Source organism: Sminthopsis crassicaudata, chromosome 3 (assembly GCF_048593235.1).
Source record: "Sminthopsis crassicaudata isolate SCR6 chromosome 3, ASM4859323v1, whole genome shotgun sequence".
Taxonomy (NCBI): domain Eukaryota; kingdom Metazoa; phylum Chordata; class Mammalia; order Dasyuromorphia; family Dasyuridae; genus Sminthopsis; species Sminthopsis crassicaudata.
Window position 1 is genome coordinate 408,994,358 of NC_133619.1, and position 25,364 is coordinate 409,019,721.

The window sequence follows — 25,364 nt, forward strand, 5'->3', positions numbered from 1 at the left end:
CTTCAAAGAAGGCACTGTGCTCTGTGAACAAAGCAGACTTGTGGTAGCTCAAAAAGTAACTGTAATGCACAAATTTAGAGACATCTTCTTCCCAAATGGCCACATAGATTATTTGTGACCAATTATTAGTAAAGCTTCTGAGCTTTTATCAGTATGATCAGCCACAGCTGGACACACTGTATATTGACCCTGACATTGTGATGTCATTTTGGTCCTCTCTGAGTGTGAAAGATAAACAACAAAGACAATGACTAATGAATATCACAAAGATTTATTATTTTTAGATGTGGTGACACTATTAGATTTTTTTTTATTAACTAGAATTTGGAAGATTAGTTCCAACATGAGTTTCACATGGCATTATCTTATTAGATATTTAAGTAAAAAAAAAAGTTAGACAAAAACATTGAGTCTTAATATTTTCAGAATTTATAAAATGGAATTTTGTATATAAAACAAAGAAATACTTTTTTAGAAATTCGCAAACCTATATAATGTCATAAACCAAAACCTACCATTTTTAAATTCATGTCACTGAACTTATTCAACCTTTTCTACCTGATTTTCTGATCCTTATCACTATTACCCAGTGACATGGTCATTTACAGTTTGGTAGAAGTTCAATTAAACTTTCTACTTCTAGATCCATCTCTATGCCTCATTGGTACATGAAGGGGACTTTGCAATGTCAGTAGAACACAAGATATGTTAGGGCTTGGTGAAACCATAAATCTAGTTTCTGAGGATTAGCTTAGATAGTTGGGGGATTGGGTGGATCAGGTTGACGAGAATGATGAAATTTACTCTGAGAGACCGGTTTCATTATTTGGGGGAGGGAGGAAGGCAGCAAGATATATGTGTGCTGATATTTGCCTTATGCTTTTTATAAGGATTCTCCTCTGAGAAGTGCATGGTAAAATTAATTTTATGCCCTTTTACAGAGGAGGAAACAGAGGAGGAACCTTTAAAAGTTCAGTGAACTTTTTGTGGTCTTTTTGATTCTATATCTTCTCTATGGCCCTTCCTTGTATAATATATAATACATACAAGATCAAACACAAGTATTTTATTTCCCCTTCTTGATACCAGGATTAATTCATTTTATGATATTTTCCCCTTTATAACTTTAATCCCTAATACAGTTGCTTGTATTTAGGAACCACTTAATACCTTTAAAAAATTATATTCCCAACTTCATCTATCCTCTCAATTAGTTATTATATAAACTCTTTTTTACTGGTTTTTAAATTCACATCAAATTTCCAATTTAGGAAAGGCAATCCAATATGCTTTTAATATGGAAGAAGTTTGGTACAGTGAAAAAGGCTGTTAAGTCACAGTTTATGTCTCTGTGATTAGTTATGTATCTTTGGACAAGTTGACCCTTATTCCTTCATCAATAAAGTGTGGAGTTGGATCTAGAAAGTCCCTTCCACCTCCAAATCTATGATCCTTTGTTAGTATGTACAAAAGATTTATGTATTTAGATTTGAATCAGTTAGATTCTTCCATTTTTATAGGAACCACATCATGAAGCCTTTCCTGAATCATGGGAAGAAAAAGTAAATGAGTTTCAAAGGATGCTTGTCATTCGCTGTATGAGACCTGACAAGGTAAATGTGAAGCTGAGCTTTGAAATTAAGGAAACCCTTTCCCACATGCCATCCAAGACTATATTTCCCAATAGTAAGTCCTTTGCCCACAAAAAATGGGTTATATATGAAAACTAAAATTATATGAAAAGCCTTCTTTTGCCCGAGTTCTTTTCCAAATCCTAGACTCATCTTATGCTTTCTCTGCATCATCTTCCTTAAGATTACTTTTACTTCTGTTGAGAATTGTAATTTTTAATAATAAATTAGAGTTTGGGGAAACTACATTTTCTTTTTCATTAATTAAATTTTTTAAAAAACTTAAGTACAAAAGAAAATTATTGTCATATGCATAGCAGAACTTGAGAGAATTAGAAATATAAAGCAATGTATTTCCATTTCAAGAAACCCTATATCATAAATAATATTGTGTTCAGAGCTAGCTAACTTTTCTTTGCTTCCTTGTAAGTTTTCTTTTGTTCTCTGCAGTGCAGAAATTTATAACCAAGTGTTTGTGTATATATATATATATATATGCACACATACTATACACTTACATAGCTACATTTACATATGTACACATGTATAGATATCTATAATCATACATACACATATATACATATACAATCATATGCATATATGTAAGACCACACTATGTAGATTTCTCCTTGTCTTCTTTTTCTCTGAAGGTGAATAGCATCTTCCTTCATGAGTTTCTAAGTCTTTCGATATTTTTCTAAGTCCATCAGCTCATCATTCCTACACCAGAGCAATGTTCCAATTTTATATTGCCTGGTTACTTTATATAGTATAAAACAATATCGATTAATATAACTAACATATAGTATAGTTTCTCTATTTTTCTCTTTTGATAAAGTCTCTTTTAGCTTTAACTTTCTACGATCATGATTACTACATGATTTTTCTTAATAAATTTTACTTCTGATCTTTATGCTATATTTGCATGTATCTTTCCTTTTAAGCCATTTCCTGACATGGTACTGTTGAATTCAAAATTTTAATCTATCTGTTTCCATTTTATGGGTGAATTCATCCAATGCATATTCTAAGCTATAACACATTTACTTTCCTCTTTATTTTCCTCACCACCCTTCTCAACCTATTCTTATCCCTAATCACTCCCTTGTTTTGCTTCTACCCACTACCTTGTCCTCCTGTTTCTTAATCTATCCATTTCCTTCCAAGCATCCCTCCCTTGTCCTCTCTCCTCACCCTATATAGCCTTGGTTTTTTTTGTTTCTATCTAAATTTAGAAGATTTTTATACCCTTAAAAATAAATCCATTGATCTCTCCCATTCTTATTGATCTACATACATTTCTATACACCTTCCCCTTATCCTATTCCCTTGCCCTTTCATTTTCTTTATAAATTTCAAAGATAACCCCAAGTGGACATATGGATGAAAGGGAAGTGAAACCTGGTTTGTGTGGCCAGCTGTAGATATAGTGGATTTAGTAAATCTTCACTCATCTATCCCTAATCAAGACAGGTCAGCCAGAAGTAGGGAGCCTTCCAGTTGAGTATTTTAAGTTGCCACAGGGCTTAGGGTTTGGATTCTGATGATCTGATGAATTCTGAAGGATCAGGGAGGGCAGAAGCAGGACAGCCAGCAAAGTGGATTGGAAGATGAGTGCCTGGGAGCAAAATTTTCAGTAATAAACTACCTTAAAAATACTCTTCATATATACTTGGTAGATAAAACATAGCTATAAAAATTAAAATATTGTGAGAAACTACTCTTATAACAATGAGTAATTAAGGAATAAGATGACTAGAATTCTCTGTTATTCTAAAAATAGTTTTTTTGTTTTTAGCATCCCCATGCTCTGAAGTATCTTAAATAACAAACTTAAATGTTAAAATCCTATTTCTTTGCTTTTTTAAGATTGTTCCAATGGTACAAGAATTTATAATTAGTCATTTGGGTCGTCCATTTATTGAACCACCACCATTTGATCTGTCCAAGGCATTTGGAGATAGTAACTGCTGTGCACCATTGATTTTTGTGCTCTCTCCTGGTTCTGATCCTATGGCAGCCCTTCTCAAATTTGCTGATGATCAGGTAATTTTAAAATAGATACGCATTGTTAGATATTTTTCCTAATTAAGAAAAAAGTCTGTTTGAAATCTAGATCTTAGCCATGTGTGTACAGCTCAAGCAGAGCCTCTAAAAGCTTAGAGGTCTAAGGCTAATGGACCCCTAAACATCTAATATAAGTAGAAGTTTCATAGTATGGCTTGCTAGCACTTCACCTAGAAGTAAGTTTCATAGATAGCTTCCATCTAGTTGTGGTACTTTAAGCAACACATGATCTATGGGGAAGTTTACAATTCCTTTTGTAAACTAAGCACCTAGTCTATCCCAATCTTCTTATCTTTGGCTTAGTGGGGGGGGAATGAGGAGGATGATATTCACCCTTTTATTTCTATTTTCTTTTTGTATAGGAATAAGTAAAGACAGTAACTGGATTTGTGATTTCATTGATAAAGTAACCTACACTTATTCCAAACCTTTATCAATTCCCAGGTGAGGAAACTCTATCAATGAAGGTCAAGGTCTACCCTTTTGTTGAACTATCATATTAGCAACAAATTAAACATAGTCAAGGGACTGGCTAATTTAGAAGAGAGCCGAGAATTGAAAGTTATATTTTTTTTAAATCATAAAGAATTTGCTGCATAATTTCTTATCATGCATACTTGAATGGGAAGATAAGATAAATAATAGTAGGATTTAATTTTTCTTCTCCTTTTGGAAAGCATTTAAATTTCTACTTGTTTTGTAGTCACTATGAATTTTTTTTAAATAGCTATAATATGCAACACAATGTCTTAACATAGTGAAGATTTCTTATATTCTGGAAAACTGAGTGTTATTGTAAAAAAGAGCATTGAATTTGGAGTCAGAAATTTGTTTAAAACCATATTAGAATAAAAACCAAAAAATGGTGGTAACATTAAATATCCATCATCACTAAGCATTATAGCTATTTCCGTTAGACATAAACTTATATAATGAAATATTTCATTTATTGAATTGGTAAACTTCCACCAAAGTTCTGAACAAACATTATGACACTAGTTCTTGATCTTTCTAGTTGTTATATAGCAATTCTTGCAACAGTATATTAACATGACTTTCTCTAATCCCTAGAAGGACTGCATAATAAAAATCTCTTTAGATTCTAACAGTGTCTAGTTCATTGTAAACACTTATTACATCTTTATTGAATGACTGATTGATCCTATCTTCATGAATGCTGTAAACTCACCCACAACCAAAATAATAATTCAGCCAGGTAGAAGGTAGTGGTGAGAAACCTGGTTTAGGATTACTTCTTATAATTTCCATAGATGACCAAACATTATAAATCAAGAGGAAATACAACTGGGTCTCTACATTACATTCCCTCTCCTCCTATCCCCATACTTCTTTCCAGTGCCACAGACTCTGGAAAAGTAACCAGAAGACAGTGGTAGAAAGGATATTTGTGTGGCTTATGACACAACCTTTTTAAAGTCACTGAAGAATATGGATGTGGTAGACTTAAGTACTGAACATATTGTCTCACTGACTCTCTTTTAAAGATCAACTTCAGTGGTAAAATGTGACTTGAATTCTAAACTTTGCTTTTTTGAAAACTGACTAGAATAAAGTTCTTCCAAAAAACATGGACCAAACTTGTCAATTTAGAATTTTCTTAGAGCTTTTCAAATTTGAAATTTCTAATGGAGGGTTCATATTTTATCTTATGACATTAACACTATTTTCTGATTTTTTTCTCCTTCAATCCTTATTTTCTTCAACAAATGATTTAAAAAAACCAAGATATTAGAAATATTTACTTTCTACAATATAAAAATTATATTCTTATTTTAAAATTTAAAATTTAAATTTTCTTAATTAGATCATAATTATATAATAGACAATCCTTTTCCTTCAGGTCAAAAGTCTCTTTTTATTGTTTTTCTTTTTGCTATATATTATCATTACTTTTAGGCATCAAAAACTATACAAAATAATAATAAATATTTGCTTCACATATATTCTCTCTTGTCATCCTCATAACAACCCTAAGAGTTAGATGCTTTTATTACCTTTCATTTTATAGCTAAGGAAATTGAAACTGAGAAGTTCTGTGACTTGTTCCACATAATTAGTGCCTTAAGAAATATTTGAACTCAGATCTTTCTGACTTGAAGTACAGTATTACATCCACTAGACCCTCTTATTTCCCAAGAAAGTTCCCTTTGTATTCAGGATTTCTGCATGCGATTGTTTTTCCTTGAATTGATTAATTTAATCTAGTACTTAAAGAATCTTTAAATCACCTACCAATCACCATATGACAGCAAGCTTTCAAAAGGTTATGCAATATTCCCCAATTCTTGGAAATGATACTTAATTCAATCTGACTAATACTCTTTTATAACTGATATTTAACAAATATTTACATTGAATATTTAGAAGTATACATTCCAGTTTTAGTAACTTTTGTAATATTTATCATATGCAGGGATATGGGGGATCCAAACTCAGCTCCTTATCCCTTGGTCAAGGCCAAGGGCCCATCGCTATGAAAATGATAGAGAAAGCAGTCAAGGAAGGAACCTGGGTTGTTCTTCAGAACTGCCATCTTGCAACATCTTGGATGTCAACATTAGAGAAAGTTTGTGAGGTAAAAAAGTTTGTTATTCTCAAGAAATGATATCATTGAGAATGATGATGGTAAATATGGAGAACTAGCTTACATGTGACCCCACTGGCTTTTTAACAAAGTATTAAGTAGAGATGATGAATTTGTCTGTGAAATAATCCTTAATGGTCAGCCAGCAACATTTGTTGAATATCTTCTGCTTTATGAGCATTGCACTATCCTCATTCAAAATGAGAATGTTTAATACACATATATAAAAGGATTGAATATATATACCAAGACATCCTCAAATAAATGCACATCTAATTTAGTGACTGAACTGCCCTCATAAACTTCATTTCTGTTTTGTCAGAAGATATCTAGGATAGTCAAATAATTCCATTGCCAAATCAATAAAATCTTCCCTCTTAACACTACACTAATCCTTCCTTTCAATAGAGAAGATAGGGAAGAAAATGAAAACAAGTTCAGTAATCCACATATACGTGACTTTTTTATTCAGTATTATTTTTTTTTTAATTCAACTCAACAAATACTTATTAAATGTCATCCTTGTTCAAAGTATCCATGTTGAGGGAGGAATAAAAATGAAAGTCACTGCCTTCATGAAGCTTATAACTTAGCAGAGTCTAGCACATAAGTATATAAGAGAAATACAAATAAGGTTCTTTGTAAGGTCCAAAGAAAATGTGTTAATATATAAGTTTAATTGTAATTAAAATGCCATGATGAGACTATTCTAACTTTCCAAATTCTTCTCCATACCCTAGAACTTAATTTAATTAACATAGCTATTTAAGTAGTTTAAGGATATGCAGTTACAGTTGTAATAAGGGGAAATGAAAACATAGAAATGAGTAAACTGGTGTAGTTACCAATCATCATGGGAAAACATCAGGATATAGGGGAGAGCATTTGCATAGATAGCAAAGCTTAATATTTGATAGTCACTCCCTGACATACACTAGCCATCCAGAAAGGTCCTTGGATAGACTAGGTAATTCTAACTATGTGCAAAGCACTGGGCTAGGGAGGCTCTGGGGAGACAAAGAAAATGTACACTGTCCTTGCACTCAAAGCCCTTACCATACATCAGGGCCAGAGGAGATGAGCATTCAGCAAGGTAGAATGTTTGGAAGGATAAAAAGATGAGTTTCATTAGGGGCATATTGAGTCTGAGGTATCCATAAAGTATTCAAGCAATCCAGAAAACAATTGGAAGATCTAAAGTTCAGGGGTCTATACAGGACTGAGAGTTCTTGGAGAGTTTGGAGATGGTCTTTTTCCTCTTTTTTGTATCTCCAGGGCTAAGCCCAGCGCCTGCCACATAAGATGTTGACTCACTTATAGACTGACTGACAGGTAGTTCAGTGGATAGAATGCTTGTTCTAGAGTCAGACATTCAATTCCAGCCCTGGACATTTATTAGCTACGTGACAGAGCAAGACACAACCTCAGTTTGCCTTAGATTCCTCAACCGTAAAATGAGAATAGTAATAGTGCCTACCTCATAGGGTGATGAAAATAAAATGAGATAATATTTATAAAGTATTTAGTATGGTGCCTAGAACAGAGTAAGCAATATAAATGCTAGACATTATTAATAATTATTTTACAGACAATTATGGTTAATTAAAGTCACCTAGTTTCCTCTTGAATCTGAAGGACCTGTGTCACTTTTCCCTAATTTACTTATGATCATTTCCTTGTTTGTACTCCAGAAAAAAGTTAGAAAATTATACATAGCAATGAGATTCCATCAAAAGGGAAGTCCAAAAGTCCTCAATGTTTGTTTTAAATTAAGGGACAAAATTTAATATGTCCTACTGTAGTTACTTGTCAGAGATTATTTAAAATCTAGGTCTTATGAAATTTCTAAAACAGAGGTTCTTAAATTTTTCCTTGTCATAAATCACTTTAACAGACTGGTCAGACCCATGGACTTTTTTGCAGAAAATTTTTTAAAAATTCATAATGGAAGGAGATGTTAAATTTCATTTAGAAGTTAATGAAAATAAAGATACAATCTTAAAAAAAAAAAAAAAAGTTCATAGACCCCCTACCTATCCATGTACCTCAGGTTTAGATTTCTCAGTTCTAGTAGCATAAGCTTTTGTAAACTACTTATGACAAATTATTTTAGCAAGACTTCTTTGAGGATGATTTGTAAAAATATATTTTTCTACAGAACAGGAGTAGTTTTATGTTGTAGAGAATTCATCATTTTCCTTAAGTTTTCTTTTCTGTTTTCTATCTGGTTTCCATTTTATAGGAACTAAGTCCAGAAACAACCCATCCAGATTTCCGAATTTGGTTAACAAGCTACCCTTCTCCAAATTTCCCTGTGTCTGTGCTTCAGAATGGAGTAAAAATGACTAATGAAGCACCTAAAGGTTTACGGGCTAATATTATTCGATCATACCTGATGGACCCAATCTCTGACCCTGAGTTTTTCAATGGCTGCAAAAAGCCTGTAAGTAACGTCTTAGCCTTGTTACCTCAGCCCTGTAAAGCAATTGAAAGTGGCCTCTGGTGATTATGGATGTGTGCTCTGAGTAAAATCTATCAAATTAAGTAGGCTTTCTTCACTGCAATGAAGTTGGTTTTGATTACTGATTACTGACTGCAGTGAAGTCTTTTATTAATATTTTACTTTTATTTTACCACTAGTCTTCTTTCTTCTCAGCAGAGATTTTGTGGTATGCCATTAATAACTTCGATTTCTATTTAGAAAGTCAGATATAAGCCATTCTCAATACAAATCTGCAAGGCTGGAGATCTTGTAGCAGGATATTAACTAAGCCCTTTGCTATTTGGGACCATATCTCTAAATTAAAACATAAAAATATTTTCTCAATATAACTATAACGAGAGCCAAAATAATTGTACTGGTTGATTGATGGAAATCATAAGTGCCTTTTTCCGACTCACCAAGATAGCTGGGAAACCACCTACTGTTTTCATGATTAGGATTTTGTACATGAACATCTCTGACCTAAAATTGTTTTACATCATTTTTCCATAATTAAAAATGGAAGAAAGCTCATTTTAATAGGGGTTATGAACTTTAGTAAGTTGCTGCCATTAAAAAGCCCATACTTTTGTTTTCAAAGCATGTGAAGGAAAAAATCAGAAAAATAAGGAAGAACTTAAAAAAAAAAAAAAAGATTTTGAACCAATTTAACATCTTGTTCTTGAGGTGTAAAATTTGCTTTTTCTTATCCTATATGTAATTATATTCATTTTGTTCAAACAGCATTTATAGTGCTTGTATCCACAAATGGCAGGTTCCTCTCACCTTTGTGGTAGAGTCATTTTTGCAAATTTGTTAGCCACATTATTAAATACTGAGGTTTCAAAAAATTTTAAAGTATCCTGTTATTGAACCAAATTCTTAATTTTCAAAAATTACAATATACCCTGAGATATTACTAAGTCATAATTAAATTTAAGGAATGAGCTTGCATACAAATAAACAAGTTTATGTGTAAACAAGTTGGCTGAATGTCTATAAACAACTTCTGCTGTTCATTCCCTCTATGGCTGGTTCTAGGGCCCTGCTTGTACTAGTGCCTTTTTTATGCTGCTTTTGAACAAGAAAAATTATTAGTATCCTTTAAAAATAGCATGAGGAATGGAGAACTAGATTAGCAATTTTGAGAACTTCGACTTAGGTTTAGAGATTTAGAAATAAGGGGAAACTTGAAGGCCACCTTGTCTAGTTCTTCCATTCAAGGAAATTGAGAATACAGAAAGGTCTTAGCATGGTGCTGCTTCACCGAATCCTAGTCTTAGCTTAGCCATTTGTTGTATGACTTTCGGGAGATCACTTAACCATCCTAAATGTATTTCTTCATTTCTTAATAAAATTTTTCTTAACTATCTAGAAAAGGTTTTTTTTTTTTTTAATTTTTTTATTTTTGTTAAATTTTTAAATATTGTTTTGTTAACTTAAATTATTTTATTACTTAAATTCTTATTTTTTGAGGTGGGCAGTAAAGTGGCACAGGGCCTGGAGTAAGAAAGACTTATCTTATTGAGTTCAAATCTGGACTCAGGGGTAGCTAAATAGTACAGTGGATAGAGTACTGGCCGTAGAGTCAGGAGGACCTGAATTCAAATTCTGCCCCAGACACTTAACAGTTCCTAGTTGTGTGACCCTGAGCAAGTCTTTAATCCTAATTGCCTTGCAAAAAAACAAACAAACAAACAAAACAAAACAAAACAAAAAAAGCCTAAAACAAAAATCAAATATGTCCTCAATACTTATTAGAGCCTGGATAAGTCATTTAACTCTGCTTCAGTTTCCTTATTTGTAAAATGAACTAGAGAAGCAAATGGCAAATCTGTATTTTTGCCAAGAAAACCCCAACTGAGTTCACAATAACTCCTTTCATTGAAACAGATTTTTATCCTCTAAGCATTATGTTAGATAATAATCATGATTAAGCATCTATGCGATATTGTGATAGAGCACTGGACCAAGCATCTAGAAGACCTGAATTCAAATCCAATTTTAGATACTTAATGGCTATGTGACCCTGACTAAATCATTTAACCTTAATTTGCTTTAGATTCCTTACTGATAAAATGAGGATATTAGCACCTATTTCCCAAGATTGTCATGAAGAAATACGATAATATTTGTGAGGTACTTTGCAAAACTTAAATCTCTTTAGAAATAAATACTAGTTATTATGAAAATTCTACACCTGTAGAATCATTTTAGAACTAAGATAGAAAACTTAAATATAGTCTTTACAAAATTAGACTATTTCTCTAGACATGAGAGGGACAAAACCTTTGAAATCTGGCAGGATCTTCAAGAACTTAAATTTTGGCTTCCCTCTTTTCAGAACTCAGTGTCACCTCCACATCACCATCAGGCACTGGAGAAATGGAAGTCAATGTGAGAATTGCTTCATTTTTGTCTTTATCCCCCCAGGGCTTAGTATAGTGCCTGGCATATAGATACTTGTTGATTTATTATGAATAAGCATTAATACTCAAATAATATTTAGGAAGCTAATATATGTGAAAGCCTTTTTTGAAAAGAATAATGCTCTATTGAAACAATAAAGCATTACCATTATTATTTATGATGTGAGAGCAGGAAAAATTAAGTGATGTAATAATTGCTATCTTGTTTTTAAAGGAAGAATTCAAGAAATTGCTCTATGGCCTCTGTTTCTTCCATGCATTAGTTCAAGAAAGACGGAAATTTGGACCTCTAGGATGGAATATCCCTTATGAATTCAATGAGACTGACCTGAGAATCAGTGTGCAGCAGCTCAACATGTTTCTAAACCAGTATGAGGTATAGAAAATTAATAGCAAGCACCTTTCTGTTTTGCTCTTTGTGACATTTTTAAGTTCATTTACACTTTAAGAGCCTTCCGATTAATTTCAACTCTCATGAGATGAATTCATCAGTTAATACCTAGTAGCCTCTGATGTACCTAATTATTAACAGTACAGAACTAATTAAAGTAGCTAAAATGTCTGATCTTCTGTTATGAAACTTAATCTGAGCTGATAGCAAAACCAGGACTAGCACTTAGATCTTCTGACCCCCTAGTCCATTTTATCATTTTGCTTCTAATACCAGCTTTCTTTTACTTTGAGGAGAAGAGAGAAAGAAGGGATTGCTATCAGCAACTGATTAAAAATCATAAAAATAAGACTAAGTCAAAAAAAATTTAGAATGGGTAGATACCTTGGAGGTTATACATTCCAACAAAGATCTCAATATTCTGGCAAAGATCTCAAGCATTCATTATGATTTAATGATAAAATACTAAGAAACCAAATGATATAGTCACAGCCCAGCCTTCTGGACTCTGTTGTATTTTTTCTCTCAAGAATGAATGGACAATGGTTTCATAGAATAAGCTTCCAGTGTTCATCAGACGAAGATAAGGGAGATAAAGTTGTGGTAAGAATTAGTGGAAATAGGTGGAATAAAAAATTTCATAGATCTTTTAAGGATTATATCATGCACTATAAGCTTGACTGTTGATATTATTAAGTATAATTTTAAGACTAAAATGATTCATTTGCCACCATAACCACTTCAAAAGGAAATACAATTATATTGAGAGTTCTATTTCTTGAATAAAAGACACATATACAAGGCATTTGTTAAGGGTTAGAGTCAGTGGGAAAAAAAGAGGGCAAGAAAATTATATTGCTTATAAGAAAATATAAAAAAATAGCTTTGAGGAAGAAGTCTTTACTTAATGTGACCCAAAGTATAATATATTGTATAAAAATGGTAATATGGGAAGTCTTGAGTTGGTTGAAATACTGACATCTTATTTTTAGGAACTTCCCTATGATGCACTGCGATACATGACTGGTGAATGCAATTATGGTGGCAGAGTTACTGATGACTGGGACAGACGTACATTGCGCAGCATTTTAAACAAATTTTACAGTACAGAGATAGTTGAAAATCCAGACTACAAATTTGACTCCAGTGGTATCTATTATGCTCCTCCCAGTGGTGATGTAAGTATGCTCATTTTTAAGAAAACTGAAATTAACAGTATAATGAAATGTCTGCTATTATTTTTTAAAATACATTCATTAAATATCTATTGTGCCTAGACATTATGCTGTAGGTTTGTGGAGGGAGTAAAACATTCACAGACAAAAATAAAAGACTATTCCTCTCATGAAGGAACTAATTCATGGTCTATCCAGTGTAGGCATATATGTGTGGCGAAATTGAAAATAGATAAAAATTGCTGCATGGTGATTGTGAGGTACTAACAGATAGATGGTGGTATCAGGAAAGACCTCATGTAGAAGGCAACATTCAAGGTCAGGTTTGAAAGAAACTAGGAATTCTAGAGACGAAGATGAACGCTGGAATTTAGCCAGTACAGAGACAGAGAAGCACAGGATGGAGTTTATGGATGAGGAACAGCAAAAAAAACCAAAAAACAAAACAAAACAAAAAACAACAACAAAAAAACAAAAAAAACAAAAAACAAGCAAACAAACAAACAAAAACAGTTTAGCCAAACCACAGTGTTGTATGGTGGTGAATAACATGTAGTAAAGATGGAAAGTTAGTTCAGGGACAAGTTGTCAAGGGCTTTCTGCCAAATGAAGAAACTTCTATTTGATCCTGGAAGCAATAGGCAGCCCTCAAATATTATTTTAAGGGAGGGGTGATATGTTCATGTTTGTGCTTTAGGAAGATCAGTTTGGCAACTAAACTTGCCACAATAACAGCATAAGAGATAATGTTTCTCTTTGTTGAGATTTAGAGCTAGCAGTTCCTTCTCAGAGATAGGAATGGAGTAGGCATTTAGTTACCAGGTATCTAGATGACTATGGATCACAGTTTTTAGAGTAATCACAGGCAGCTGGAGGATACTGAAATGAAAATGAGAGTATGAAGAGTTAATTTTATCTCAAGCTAAACTTGTTTGTGGGAATTTGTAAAGTGAAGAAAAAATGAAGACAAATCCAAAAACACTGATAAAACTGGGCTAGAAAGAGTTCTTGGGCGCTAAGAAGACCTATAGATTAGGAGCTCATAAGAGCTAATACATGATCTCCCAGTATAACAACTATATATCATCCATCCTCAGTTCTTGAAGACTGATTCATGAGACAAGGTACTTCCTTTTTTTTTTTTTTTTTCCATAAATTCTCTGAGCACCAAATCTCTGAACAAGGCTGACCCAGGAGTTACCACAAGATCTTCTCTGCCCAGCCTTCCTTTGGAGTATAAAAAGTCTTTGCTTTGGTTAGGGTCATGGAATGACTTCACCACTAGATCAGTGTCTTTTCTGTCACATCTACATTTAATCTGTGGGATTTTTAGTAAATCTCAGAATGCAGGCAGCTGAGACTCAGGGACAGCTCTGCTGACTAGGACTGTCACTCCTCAGTAAACAGGAGTGGGACCTTGGGGCTGCTGATTTCCCTTTGATCTTATGAATCCTTCAGTAATGTCTCTAGCTATGTAAGTCTCTAATGCCTTGTAATTCAAACCAGAACATTGATGCTCTGGTCTGTCAGAGTAACACCAATGGGAAATCTTAGATGTTCATTGCCATTTTCTTTCTTTCTCTTTATGGGACAAGCTTCTTCTCTTTTATTGTTTATCAGCCCTTATTTGTGCTTTCACTTTGTCATATGGTTTTCTCAAGGTCCCTTCAGTGTAGCTCAACCCACTAAGCTGAGTACTGAAGATAAATGACTTAACTGGAAAGATTCCATTTCACAATTCATATCTAATCTCCGATCATTTCTTTTTTCAGTATATTAGTTACATTGACTACACTAAGCGGTTGCCTTTAAATCCTGACCCAGAGATCTTTGGCATGAATGCTAATGCTGATATCACTAAAGATCAGTCTGAAACTCAACTGCTATTCGATAATATTCTTCTTACACTGGTAAGTGATCAACAAAAACAAATCTGTCATGAGGCACATGAAAGATGCCTCCAATATAGTGAGTACCAGAGTTGTCAATGGATCCTTTTATTTTATACTGTATTCAGAACATATGGAATCTGCTGTTAGGATTCACAGTTACTGTGATAGGCAATGCTTAATTGATATTTAATTTTGTGGGAGCTAATTAGTTCATGCAGCACGAATTTACATAATTAAGTGGAATTGTTATCAATTGTAGAAGAGTAGTAAAGGTATTCAACTAAATAAGCTTTTCAGATTAGTTCATTTTATTTTTGTGCATTCTGCTTATAAGTTGTATTGTGAGGGAGAGGAAGTTCAAAAAAAAAAGGTGAGAAACCTAAAGTCATCTGGTTCAGGAGTCACTACGAGGAGACATAGGGATAAAGAAAGCTATTCCTACTAGTATTATGGTTCCTTCTAGCAAAGCACTACTTACAAGAGATTTTTCCAATTCATTTGCCATGAATAAATGGTTATTAAAGAACAAACATTTATGTGTGTGCACTAGCAAAGTGGTCTTTGGAAAATAAGGTATGTGTAATTCCCAGGATTCTGGCACAGAATATCTTTTATCTTTTAGATTTATCTTATATAAATATATATATGTAGAATATCTTTTAGCTTTGTTTAAACTTGATGATATGTACCACATTATAAAACACATAAAACAGTAGGCTCATTCCAATAGAAAATGACTCAGAACCAAACAAACAAGATGAAATACACAAGGGGCAGCCCTTCAGAGTTTAATTAAACAGCCTCTCTCAATAGCCTCAAAGTCAGATCAGCAACTACCCTTTTAGTAATAGTTTGGCAATAGTTCAGTAGTTCTGGATTGGAATTGCCATAATTCAGGAGCATAGATAGTCCAGAGTAAGGAGAAGAAAAACAACAGCAACAATTTTACATTATATTTGTAGCAACCTGAACTTGAAGTACAGAAGAAGTCATAAGTTGTGATGAAATGATAGAAAACCATCCTGATAAAATTCCAGTATGCCTGTAAATTTTGCATGGCCTTAAAATGAAATAGAAATTTGAGGAATACTTTTAGAGATATTTAATTTTTGTATATCTCATTGGGACCTTAAGAAGGACATCTTGTATAATTCAAATCTGATCAATGATCTCTTTTTACAGGAAAGTCTACCTCTTGTCTCTCAGCAAAGAGATGTTTATCTATAGTTGTGAAAAATGCATCCATTGTCAGATATGCCTGGTGTGTTGCTTTATTGTATTTGTTTATTACAAGGGGGAATTCAGGTTCAGGAGAAGGAGAGGGCTTGTTGGAATGACAGCATTATTTTCTCTTTTTAAAGAGAATTGATAAAACAATCCCTTCTCCCCCCACCAAAAAAAAAAAAACAAAAAACAACCCACACAACCCAATATACTACCAATTAAAACAAAGTGATCATCTGGCCTTGAAAAACTCTAGTAAGGGAGAACCCACAATCTCTCAAATCATCATTTTTATAATACCACTTATTAGCAAGGTTATTCTTAACTGAAATGCAAAAATTTGCTTCTCTGCGAGTTTCACTGGTTAATTCTATTTCAGTGGGCTAATCTTGTTACAATTCAAAACTAAATAATTTATTTCTTTGAAAACTTACAAAAGAGAAGCTACTCTAAAAACCATGAAAAGATTAAATATACATATGATTCCTTAAAAACAGATTTAACTTAACCTTTATTTCTGTGATGATTCAGTAAAGAAAAACCCGCCTGTAGAGGTTTTCAAATGGCATTTGCAAAAACTAGTTTGGAAAAGATAAGAGAAAACTAACAAATGATTTCTTGAATGTTTATGACTTAATAACAACCAAATAACATCTTATTGACCTCATTTCTCAATATCAGGCCTTGACAGATATTGTAATTCCAAAATTCTTATTATTCCAACTATATATCTTGTAATTGAGAGCAGATTTGGGGCAGGGAGAATTTGTGATGGTAAATACATATTTGAAATGTTAATACTCTTATTATTTTTAAATCTTAAAACCAGATACGTGGGAGTTTCCTAGATCAAAGCTCTTACAGAGAGAAGTTAGTAGTTATCTTAATATTTTTACAAATACTTTCCATCATGTAATTTGTTTCATATTAAGAGAACAGACAATACATAGAGGTGTCCTGAAATTATGTGATTCTTTTCAAACTGGCAAAGATGACAAGGGTAAAAGTAGCAAATGCTGAAGAGTTGTGGGAAAACCATTAATATCAATTTTCAGTAAATCTATGATATTGCATGTGCTGCAAAGTTTTTTTTCCCCCAATCATCTCTCCTAATATGAAGGGCATTGGTTTTCATTTTTTTTGGTAAACAAAATTATCTATTTTATCTTCCATAATAATTCTACTTCTTATCTTGTTAAGAATTCATCTTCTCCTAGCCATAGTAGTGCTTTTTTGGTTTGCATTTTAATACTTATATTGAAGTGACCTTAGAGTTTAGAATTTTTTGAGTTAAGGTTCTGTCACCTTCACATGTGGGCTTTTTGACTGGGTAAGTGCTCCCAGACAACTAAACTTATCAATTGCAAAACAGTTGCTGATCTGCATTTCTGAAGGAAGTTTTTTTAGTGGATTTCTATTGATGAAACCAAACATCTAGAACTCAAATAATTTAGGAGATTCTAAATTGCTAAACAGGATTATATTTCATAAATATGCAACTGGCATTATTGCTGATAATACAATCACATAATTCTAATTCTTTTCCACTCCCAGTGTGCCCATTATCAGTTGAAGAAGGGGAAAAAACAGTTCTCCTTATTACCCACCTAATTCATTTGATATCCAGTAAGCTTCACAATATCTTCCTAATGGTATTTTCAGATTAAATTCAGTCTCCTTTATGTGAAGTCTTATGTGAAGTTATATGTTTTATGTTCTATCCCCATACCTAAGTAATATTGTCTCTTGCTTCATTTCACATGTTGGCTCTATCCTCTACTTTCTCCATTCCCCCTTTGGTTTTAATTAATGCTCTTAAGAAAAAAAAAAAAAAAACATCACCATATAATGTTTCCCCAACCACTCAATCCCTCTCTTGTAACAAAAGTATAATTAAGTAAAATAAATCAACACATTGTCTATGTCTGACAATATTCTATACATGTAGCCTACTACCTCTCTACCAGGTTGATGGAGACACGTTTCACAATAAGTCATCTATTTCATGTTTAGTCATCGAATTAATCAGCATTCTAGGGTTTTATTATTGTTTTCCTTTACTTTCTGTACTTCTGATGTTTTCCTTTACTTTCTGTACTTCTGACATTATTTTGAGCTGATCTGACTCTTGACTCTGAATTATTGGCTAGGTCTTTCTCTCCTTTCCTTCAAATTGTTCAAAGTTAAATTTCTCTGCTTTAGAGCCTGACTAAAGCAATCATTTGGAGGAATATGGTGGGTAAGAAAGCATAAATGTTTCATATGCAAATTGTGGAAACCATTTTCCTTGAGAATATTTTGATTCACATATTTTTGGATTTTCACTATGATGCCAGATTGATATATTTTTGTCTGTTGTTTATAGTCTCGTTCTTCAGGTGCTGGTGCAAAATCATCAGATGAAGTAGTAAATGATGTGGCTGGTGATATTTTGGGCAAACTTCCCTCAAATTATGACATTGAAGCTGCAATGAGGAAATATCCAACAACTTACACGCAAAGTATGAATACTGTACTTGTCCAAGAAATGGGACGGTTTAACAAATTACTACATACCATAAGAGAATCATGTATCAACATCCAGAAAGCCATTAAGGTAAGATATTATTCTTTTCCAAAAGCCAGTCACTGGGTTTTATCTTTTTTTAAAACCTGAAAAATAATCCGAACCATGTCCCTATGAAAATATTTATTTAATCAACTACTGGGCATCTAAAAGGCAAAAATGAGAGAGACCCCACCATTCTATCAGGCACCTTGCAAAAGTATATGTGAAATATATACAAGGTAAATAGAAGATAATTTGGGAGTAGGGAAAACACTAGAAGCTAGAAGAACCAGGAAAAGTCATATATGGGAGATGACATTTAATCTGAGCTTTGAAGAAAGTCAGTCATTTCTCTGTTTCCACCTGGTAGATTCTCTCCTTAATTCATCTTTATTTTGGTCTACCTGCTCCCTTTCTGTTAAGATGACTAGAATATATGTGGATGTTCATGCTAAGAAAGCCCAGCAGTGAACTAGTGTAACTAACATAGAGTCACCACAATACACAAATATATAATGAACATAATTATTTGTTGGAGCTTTTGCCATGTCCACAGCCTTTTAAGCAGATAACAGAGTGGTCGGCTAGGGTTAGAAAAGTGATTAATCCTTTTCCCCGTGGAAAAGAAATGATTAATGGCCAAACTTAAACTTGGAAGGAAATAAAATCTAAAATTTAACTCACATCATCCTGCTTTGCAAGTTCTTTCTCCTCCTTCCTTCTCTCAGTATCTTAACATATAAACTGACTTAAACATGCTAATATCTTCACATTATAACTTATTGCTTCATAAGTTTCCTACAGAATAGTATTTTGTCCATTTTTTCATATTTCATGAAATTATTGCTTCATATAATTGAAGCTAAAAGAAACTGTAAGAGGCCATATAGGGGCTTTAAGCTCCTCATTTAACAGATGATGAAAATTAAGCCCAACTTAGTTAAGTGACTTATCTTGTCATGCAAGCATGAAGTGGTACAACCAGGATGTAATGCTTGGCAAATTATTGGCATAGTTCCTAATGGACTGATTTTAATTAAAATAATTAATTTTAAGGAACCATTGTAAAGAAAAATTCAAGACAATTTCAGGACGTGGTATGAGATATCCATTTTTGGACATTGTGGCCAAGATGGAAATTTGGTTTATTCAACTCTACAAGCTTAGTTATAAAGATTTTGGGGTTGTTTTTCCTTTCTTAGTTGCCTGTGATGGGTCAAAGATGAGAAGGAAAGAAAATACATATTTGAAAATTGAAATATATATATTTAATATGAAACAAATTAATAACACCAAAATGTAAAGAAATTGTTAGTATCTAGAACTAAAAGGAAAAGAGCTTAATTGATTTATAGTTTATAAACAGCAACAAGAAAAATAATAATTATGCAGCCCTTTAAGGTTTATAAAACTCTTTACATATAGATCATTTTTGGGTTCACAATGATCCTGTGAAGTAGAAAGTCTGTATAAGAGGTGATCAAGGACCTATGTGCAATGGTAGAGTATCTTTTGATCTACTAGAAAGACTAGAATGGTAGTCAAATGAGTAGAAATAAAGGGGAGGATGGATGAGGTGTTACAGAGGTAAAATTCATAAGACTTTGCCAATTGTTTGACTGTGGAAGATAAGGAGGAAGGACTCTCCAAGGTCAACTGTAGGGTAGTAGATCTTGAAGGTTAAAGAATGGTAGTTCCCTTAACAAAAATAGGGAAGTTAGGAATAGAGGTGAATTTTAAGGGAAAGATAGTAAGATCTATTTTAAATGGTATTTGAGATGGCTTTGGAAAACCCAGTGGGAAATGTTTAGAAAGTTACTGATTTTCTAAATCTATGATCCTATGACAAAGGACTGAATCTCAGGAGAGCTGAGTGTATAAGCTATGTAAGTTTTACAAAACCTCAACTGTTCTACCTCCCGCTATACAACATAGGAATATTAGTATGGGACTGTATTCCCACAGCCACTCTCTCTTTAACTTTGCTCTTTTCTTTTCACATTCCTTGACATTCTTATTATCCTGAATAAACACTTTCTCTTCTTTCTCCTCTCTTCTCCCCTCCCCAATCCATTTGTATCATTTAGTGGTTTAAAAGCAAGAGTAATGTTACTTTGGTATTTCCCCTGCCATGATTTCCTTTATATTCTTCAAGGATATCATGAAGCGAGAGATGGGCCTAGTGTCAGGAAGACCTTGAATTTATATTCTGCCTCAGAGCCTACAAGATGTATTCTGTTAAATTTTGCCTCTTTGATCAACAAGCATTTATTAAGTCATAGTAATGTATGAGCCACAGTACTAAGGTCAAAAGATAAAAATTCAAAATCAAACCAGTCTCTGATTTCATGAAGAAGCTTACATTCTTTGAGGAAAACATGTGTACGTGTAACCAAATACAAAAAATATACAAAGTAAGTTAGGATCTCTACCAACTAAGAGGGTCAGGAAACAACTCTTGCAGGAGCTGAACTTTAAAGGAAGCTAAGAGATTCTTCAAAGCAAAGGTGAGGAAAGAGTACATTTCAGTGTACATTCATGGGGAATACCTGTGCTAAGCCTAGGAAAAGGAGAAATGGAATGTCTTCTCAATGATGTAGTGAACTCACTCCAAGTAGAACGTTAGATTACAAACTATTCTGTGTGACTCATAGGTACAAGAAAAAAAAAAAGGTGTTTTTTTTTTGTTTTTTTTTTTTGTATGATTGCTTCCTTCATTCACATGCCCAAACCTAAAACCCAAATTAAAAGGAAATCAAAAAAAGGGCAGGCAGAGTACATTATTCAAGGCAATGTAGTCTCAAAACTTAGTGAGATGTTTCTAGTTCCAAATAGGCATATCTGTGGGAAGACAGCAGACCATAAGAGGCAATGAATGGTTCTAACTTTTTTTCAACACACCACTGTTTCCTAACCTACTTTTCCATTTTTGCTATAGTATGACATATTTTTTTTCTTTTGACTACTGATGTATAATTTGATAAAATTAGACTAGATATTTTATTTCTAAACTTTCTCTAAGACTAACATTTATGACTTTGAATAAATCCCATAATCTCCTAGAAGCCTTATTTTCTTCATTAATAAAAGAAGTAGAATAACACATTTATCAAACTGTACACAATAGTTTAATTCGTATGAACTACCCAGTCATATCAAATAAGAAAGTAATTGGAACATTTTTGCTTTTACCCAGTGGTAGAAATAATAGACCATTAAAGTTAGGAGGCATCTTAGAAAGTATTTTTAATGGATTTTGATCATGTTTTGAAAATTAGTATTCAACCCCACTATGGATCACTGTTTTACGGTAAACTTAGTTACTAATTTTGCTGCTCAAGCCTATTGCTGGAATGGCCAAGCATGAGCCATGAGTCTTCATAAGACAATTGAATGATTCCATCCATTAAACATTCCCCTTTAAACATAACACATGTGAAGTTATGCAAAACATTTCTATAAAAGTTATGTTGTGAAAGAAAACATAAATCTCCACAAAAAAAAAAACCAAACCAAAACTCACATCCATGCCTTCTGTCTATCTATCTATATACCATCTAACTGCCATAATAATGAAAAAATTCTGAGTTACAAGTATCATCCTCTCATGTAGATAAACAAGTTCCTTATGATATCCCTCTCCTGATTACCTCCTTATGCTTTTCCTTATATTGAAAACCAAATGTTATGTTCAATTCTGATCTTTTTAGTCATAAATACCTGAAAGTCCTGTTTTTCGCTAAATTCCCACCTTTTTCTCTAAAAGATTATACTCAGTTTTGCTGGGCAGGTGATTTTTTGGTTGTAATCTTAGCTCCATTGTTCTTCAGAATATCATATTATAAATCCTGTAGAAGCTATTAAAATTATGCTATCCTGAATATGATTCTACTATACTTGAATTATTTCATTTTAGGATCTCTTCCAAGAGGTGATTAATGGTTTCTTTCAATTTCTATTTTACCCTCTGATTCTAGAATATCAGAACAATTTTCCTTGATAATTTCTTGAAGTTGAAGTTATTTTGATTATGATTTTTAGGTGGACCATTCTTTTTTAAATTGTCTCTCCCGGATCTATTTTCCAGGTCAGTTATTTTTCCAATGAGATAGTTTACTCCCCCCCCCCCCTATTTTTTCCTTCTTGGATTTGTTTTATTGCATCTTGATTTCCCATAAAGTCATTAATTTCCATTTGCTCAATTCTAATTAGGAGGAATTATTTTCCTCAGTGAGTTTTTGCACTCTCTTATCATTTGGCCAATTTTGCTTTTTAAGATATTCTTTTCCTCATTAGCTTTTTGTATTTCCTTTTGCACCACATTCAATTTTCTTCTGAATTTTTTCTCTATCTCTTACTTGATTTTCAAAATTCCTTTTGAGTTCTTCCATAAGCTGAGATCAATTCCTGTTTTTCTTGGAGGCTTTGGATATAGAAGCTTTGACTTTGTTATCTTCTTCTGAGTGTGTGGTTTTTATCTTCCTTGTCAACATATAGTATCTTTTTATGGTCAGAATTTTTTTTTGCCTGCTCATTTTCCCAGATTATTATTCAGCTTTTAACTCTTTGTTCAAATAGAGCTTTGTTGCCAGGGTAGAGGATGTACTGTCTCAAACTTCAAGGTTTTGTTAGCTGTTTTCAAAAATCCTTCTAGGGACCTAACCACAAGCACTCTTTTCTACCCTGGAATTATTAGAAGTATTCTCACTTTGGTTGTAATATCTGTTGTACTAAGGCAACAGAAACCTTCTCACTGCTGAGCTGAGTCCTCTGGAAGCTGCTACCATCATCACAAGCCATGCCCACTCTCGTTCTGCTGGTTTCCCAAGACCCTCTCATCCTACTAGCAATTCTTTTCTGCTGACCTTGCAAGTTGTTCTTGGTGCCTCTGGCCTGAGAGGTCTAGAAGTCACCAGTACTGCTGCTGATTCTGAGGTCCATATGCCTATTTCTGCTTTGCTGATTTTAGGCGCTGCTCCAGGACTGCACACTAGATTCACACCCTGGTGCCACAGACCTTTCTTGCTGATCTGCTAAGTTATCTCCAACTGGAAAATTGTTCTGCTCCGTCTTTTTGTGTGGATGCTCTTTTTCTTATGCTCTATAGTTTGCTTAGAGTCATTATTTAATGGAATTTGGAGCAGTTTGGAAGAGAGCATGGGGAGTTCTTGTCTTTAATTGGTCATCTTCCTCTATCTCCTCCCTGTTTTTTCCCTAAATCTAAATGTAAAACAAATTTTTTTCATGGATTTGAACAAATATCATTCTGCTGTTTTTGAAAATATATCCCAGTATTACTTTTCTTACTCTTTTATTCATTATAAATGCTACTCCATTATTTCTAAGGGATTCTTGCCCATAGTGGTATATATAGTAATCACTTGAATTAAATTCATGCATCTTGGCAACTACTTCCTGACAAAATAGAGGGAGAAGAAATGGAAGTATTATCAGATTTTATATTCTTGGGCTCAGAAATCACTGTGAACAATGACTGCAGTCATGAAATTAAAAGATGCTTGTTCCTTGGAAAGAAAGCTATGGCAAATCTTGCCAACATACCAGAAAACAGAGACATCATCTTGCTGGCAGAGATCCATATAATTAAAGCTATAGTTTTTCGAGTAGCATTGTATATTTGTGAGAGTCAGGCTGTAAAGAAAGCCAAGTACAGTGGAACTGATGCTTTCAAATTGTGGTGCTGAAGGACTTTTGAAAATCCATTGGACAGTAAGGAGATCGGAAAAAAAAATTAATTCAGGCTATTCACTCTAAGGTCAAATACTGAAGACAGAAGTTTTAATATTTGGGTCATGTAATAAGAAGATGGGACTCATTGGAAAAGACCCTGATGTTGAGAGAGATTAAAGGTAAAAGGAAAAGGAGCTGGCAGAGGGAAAAAATATATGATGTCATGGAAACAGTGAACATGACTTTGGACAAACTTAGATAGTGAATAATAGAAGGGCTGGCATACTGTGGTCCATGGGGTTGCAAAAAATCAGATGTGACTGAATAATAGCTATTTTATTTAGCTAGAATATTGAGTGCTAGATTGGAATAATATAAAATATGGCTGGAAATTTAAGTTAGAACCAGATTGTAGAGGACATTAAACTTTATAGATAGAGGAGTTTATATAAGCAGTTGGGAGTTTTTGAAGGCTGATTTTTTTTTTTGGCAGCAGTATGATAATATATTAAAGATTAAATAATAAATAAACTAAAGACAGACTAGAATTAAGGAGAACTGGAAAGAGGCTTTTCTAGTAGTTAATCCAGATGAAAGACACTAAGTTCTTGAACCATGGTAATGAAAATAAGAGTGGAGATAAAGGAATATATGCAAGAGATATTGGGGATGGTAGACTATAAAAATTGACTACCAATCAAAAGTGAGGAAGGTGCAGTGAAGAAGGAAGAAGCAAGATGATGTTTTGGTTAAGAACTTGGGTTACTGGAGGAATATTAGTGCCTTCAATAGAAGTAAGGAATATTGGGGGTAAAAACAGATTTAGGAAGAAAGATGATGAGATTACTTTGAGCCAATCAATAAGTGTTTACTGAGTTGAAAGATAGCATAGCATAGTGGTGAGAGAGCCAGCCTTGATATCAGAAGGATCTGGGTTCAAGTCCATCTCCAACAAATACTGGCTATATGATTTTTTAAGCAAGTCACTTTACCTCTATGTATTCTATGCAATTTTACTAGTTGTAGAGAAGGCACAGATCTGCATTGCTAGAAGGAGGTTCCCCACCTGGGAACTTGCTTTATCTAGTGAAATCACAGGTCTAATCCCTATTCCTTAGTGTTCTCCATTGGATTATGTGCCACAAGGACATAATGTATGATTATGTTGATCATACATGAAACGATCTCAACCTGTTCTCAAACTTTCAATGGGTAAGAAGCCCGGCTCG

The 25,364-nt window shown here is 33.4% G+C and overlaps 1 protein-coding gene across 1 annotated transcript in view; it reads left to right on the top strand.

Annotated features, from left to right (window-relative positions):
* The window catches only part of DNAH7 (dynein axonemal heavy chain 7), a 278,808-nt gene that overhangs the window by 225,964 nt on the left and 27,480 nt on the right, over nucleotides 1-25,364 (top strand). The window contains exons 53-60 of the mRNA XM_074302814.1: nucleotides 1,521-1,613; nucleotides 3,501-3,677; nucleotides 6,133-6,294; nucleotides 8,546-8,746; nucleotides 11,429-11,590; nucleotides 12,598-12,783; nucleotides 14,553-14,690; nucleotides 18,262-18,492. Of these exons, the coding sequence (XP_074158915.1) occupies nucleotides 1,521-1,613; nucleotides 3,501-3,677; nucleotides 6,133-6,294; nucleotides 8,546-8,746; nucleotides 11,429-11,590; nucleotides 12,598-12,783; nucleotides 14,553-14,690; nucleotides 18,262-18,492 (1,350 nt within the window). The remainder of the gene's footprint in view (nucleotides 1-1,520; nucleotides 1,614-3,500; nucleotides 3,678-6,132; nucleotides 6,295-8,545; nucleotides 8,747-11,428; nucleotides 11,591-12,597; nucleotides 12,784-14,552; nucleotides 14,691-18,261; nucleotides 18,493-25,364) is intronic.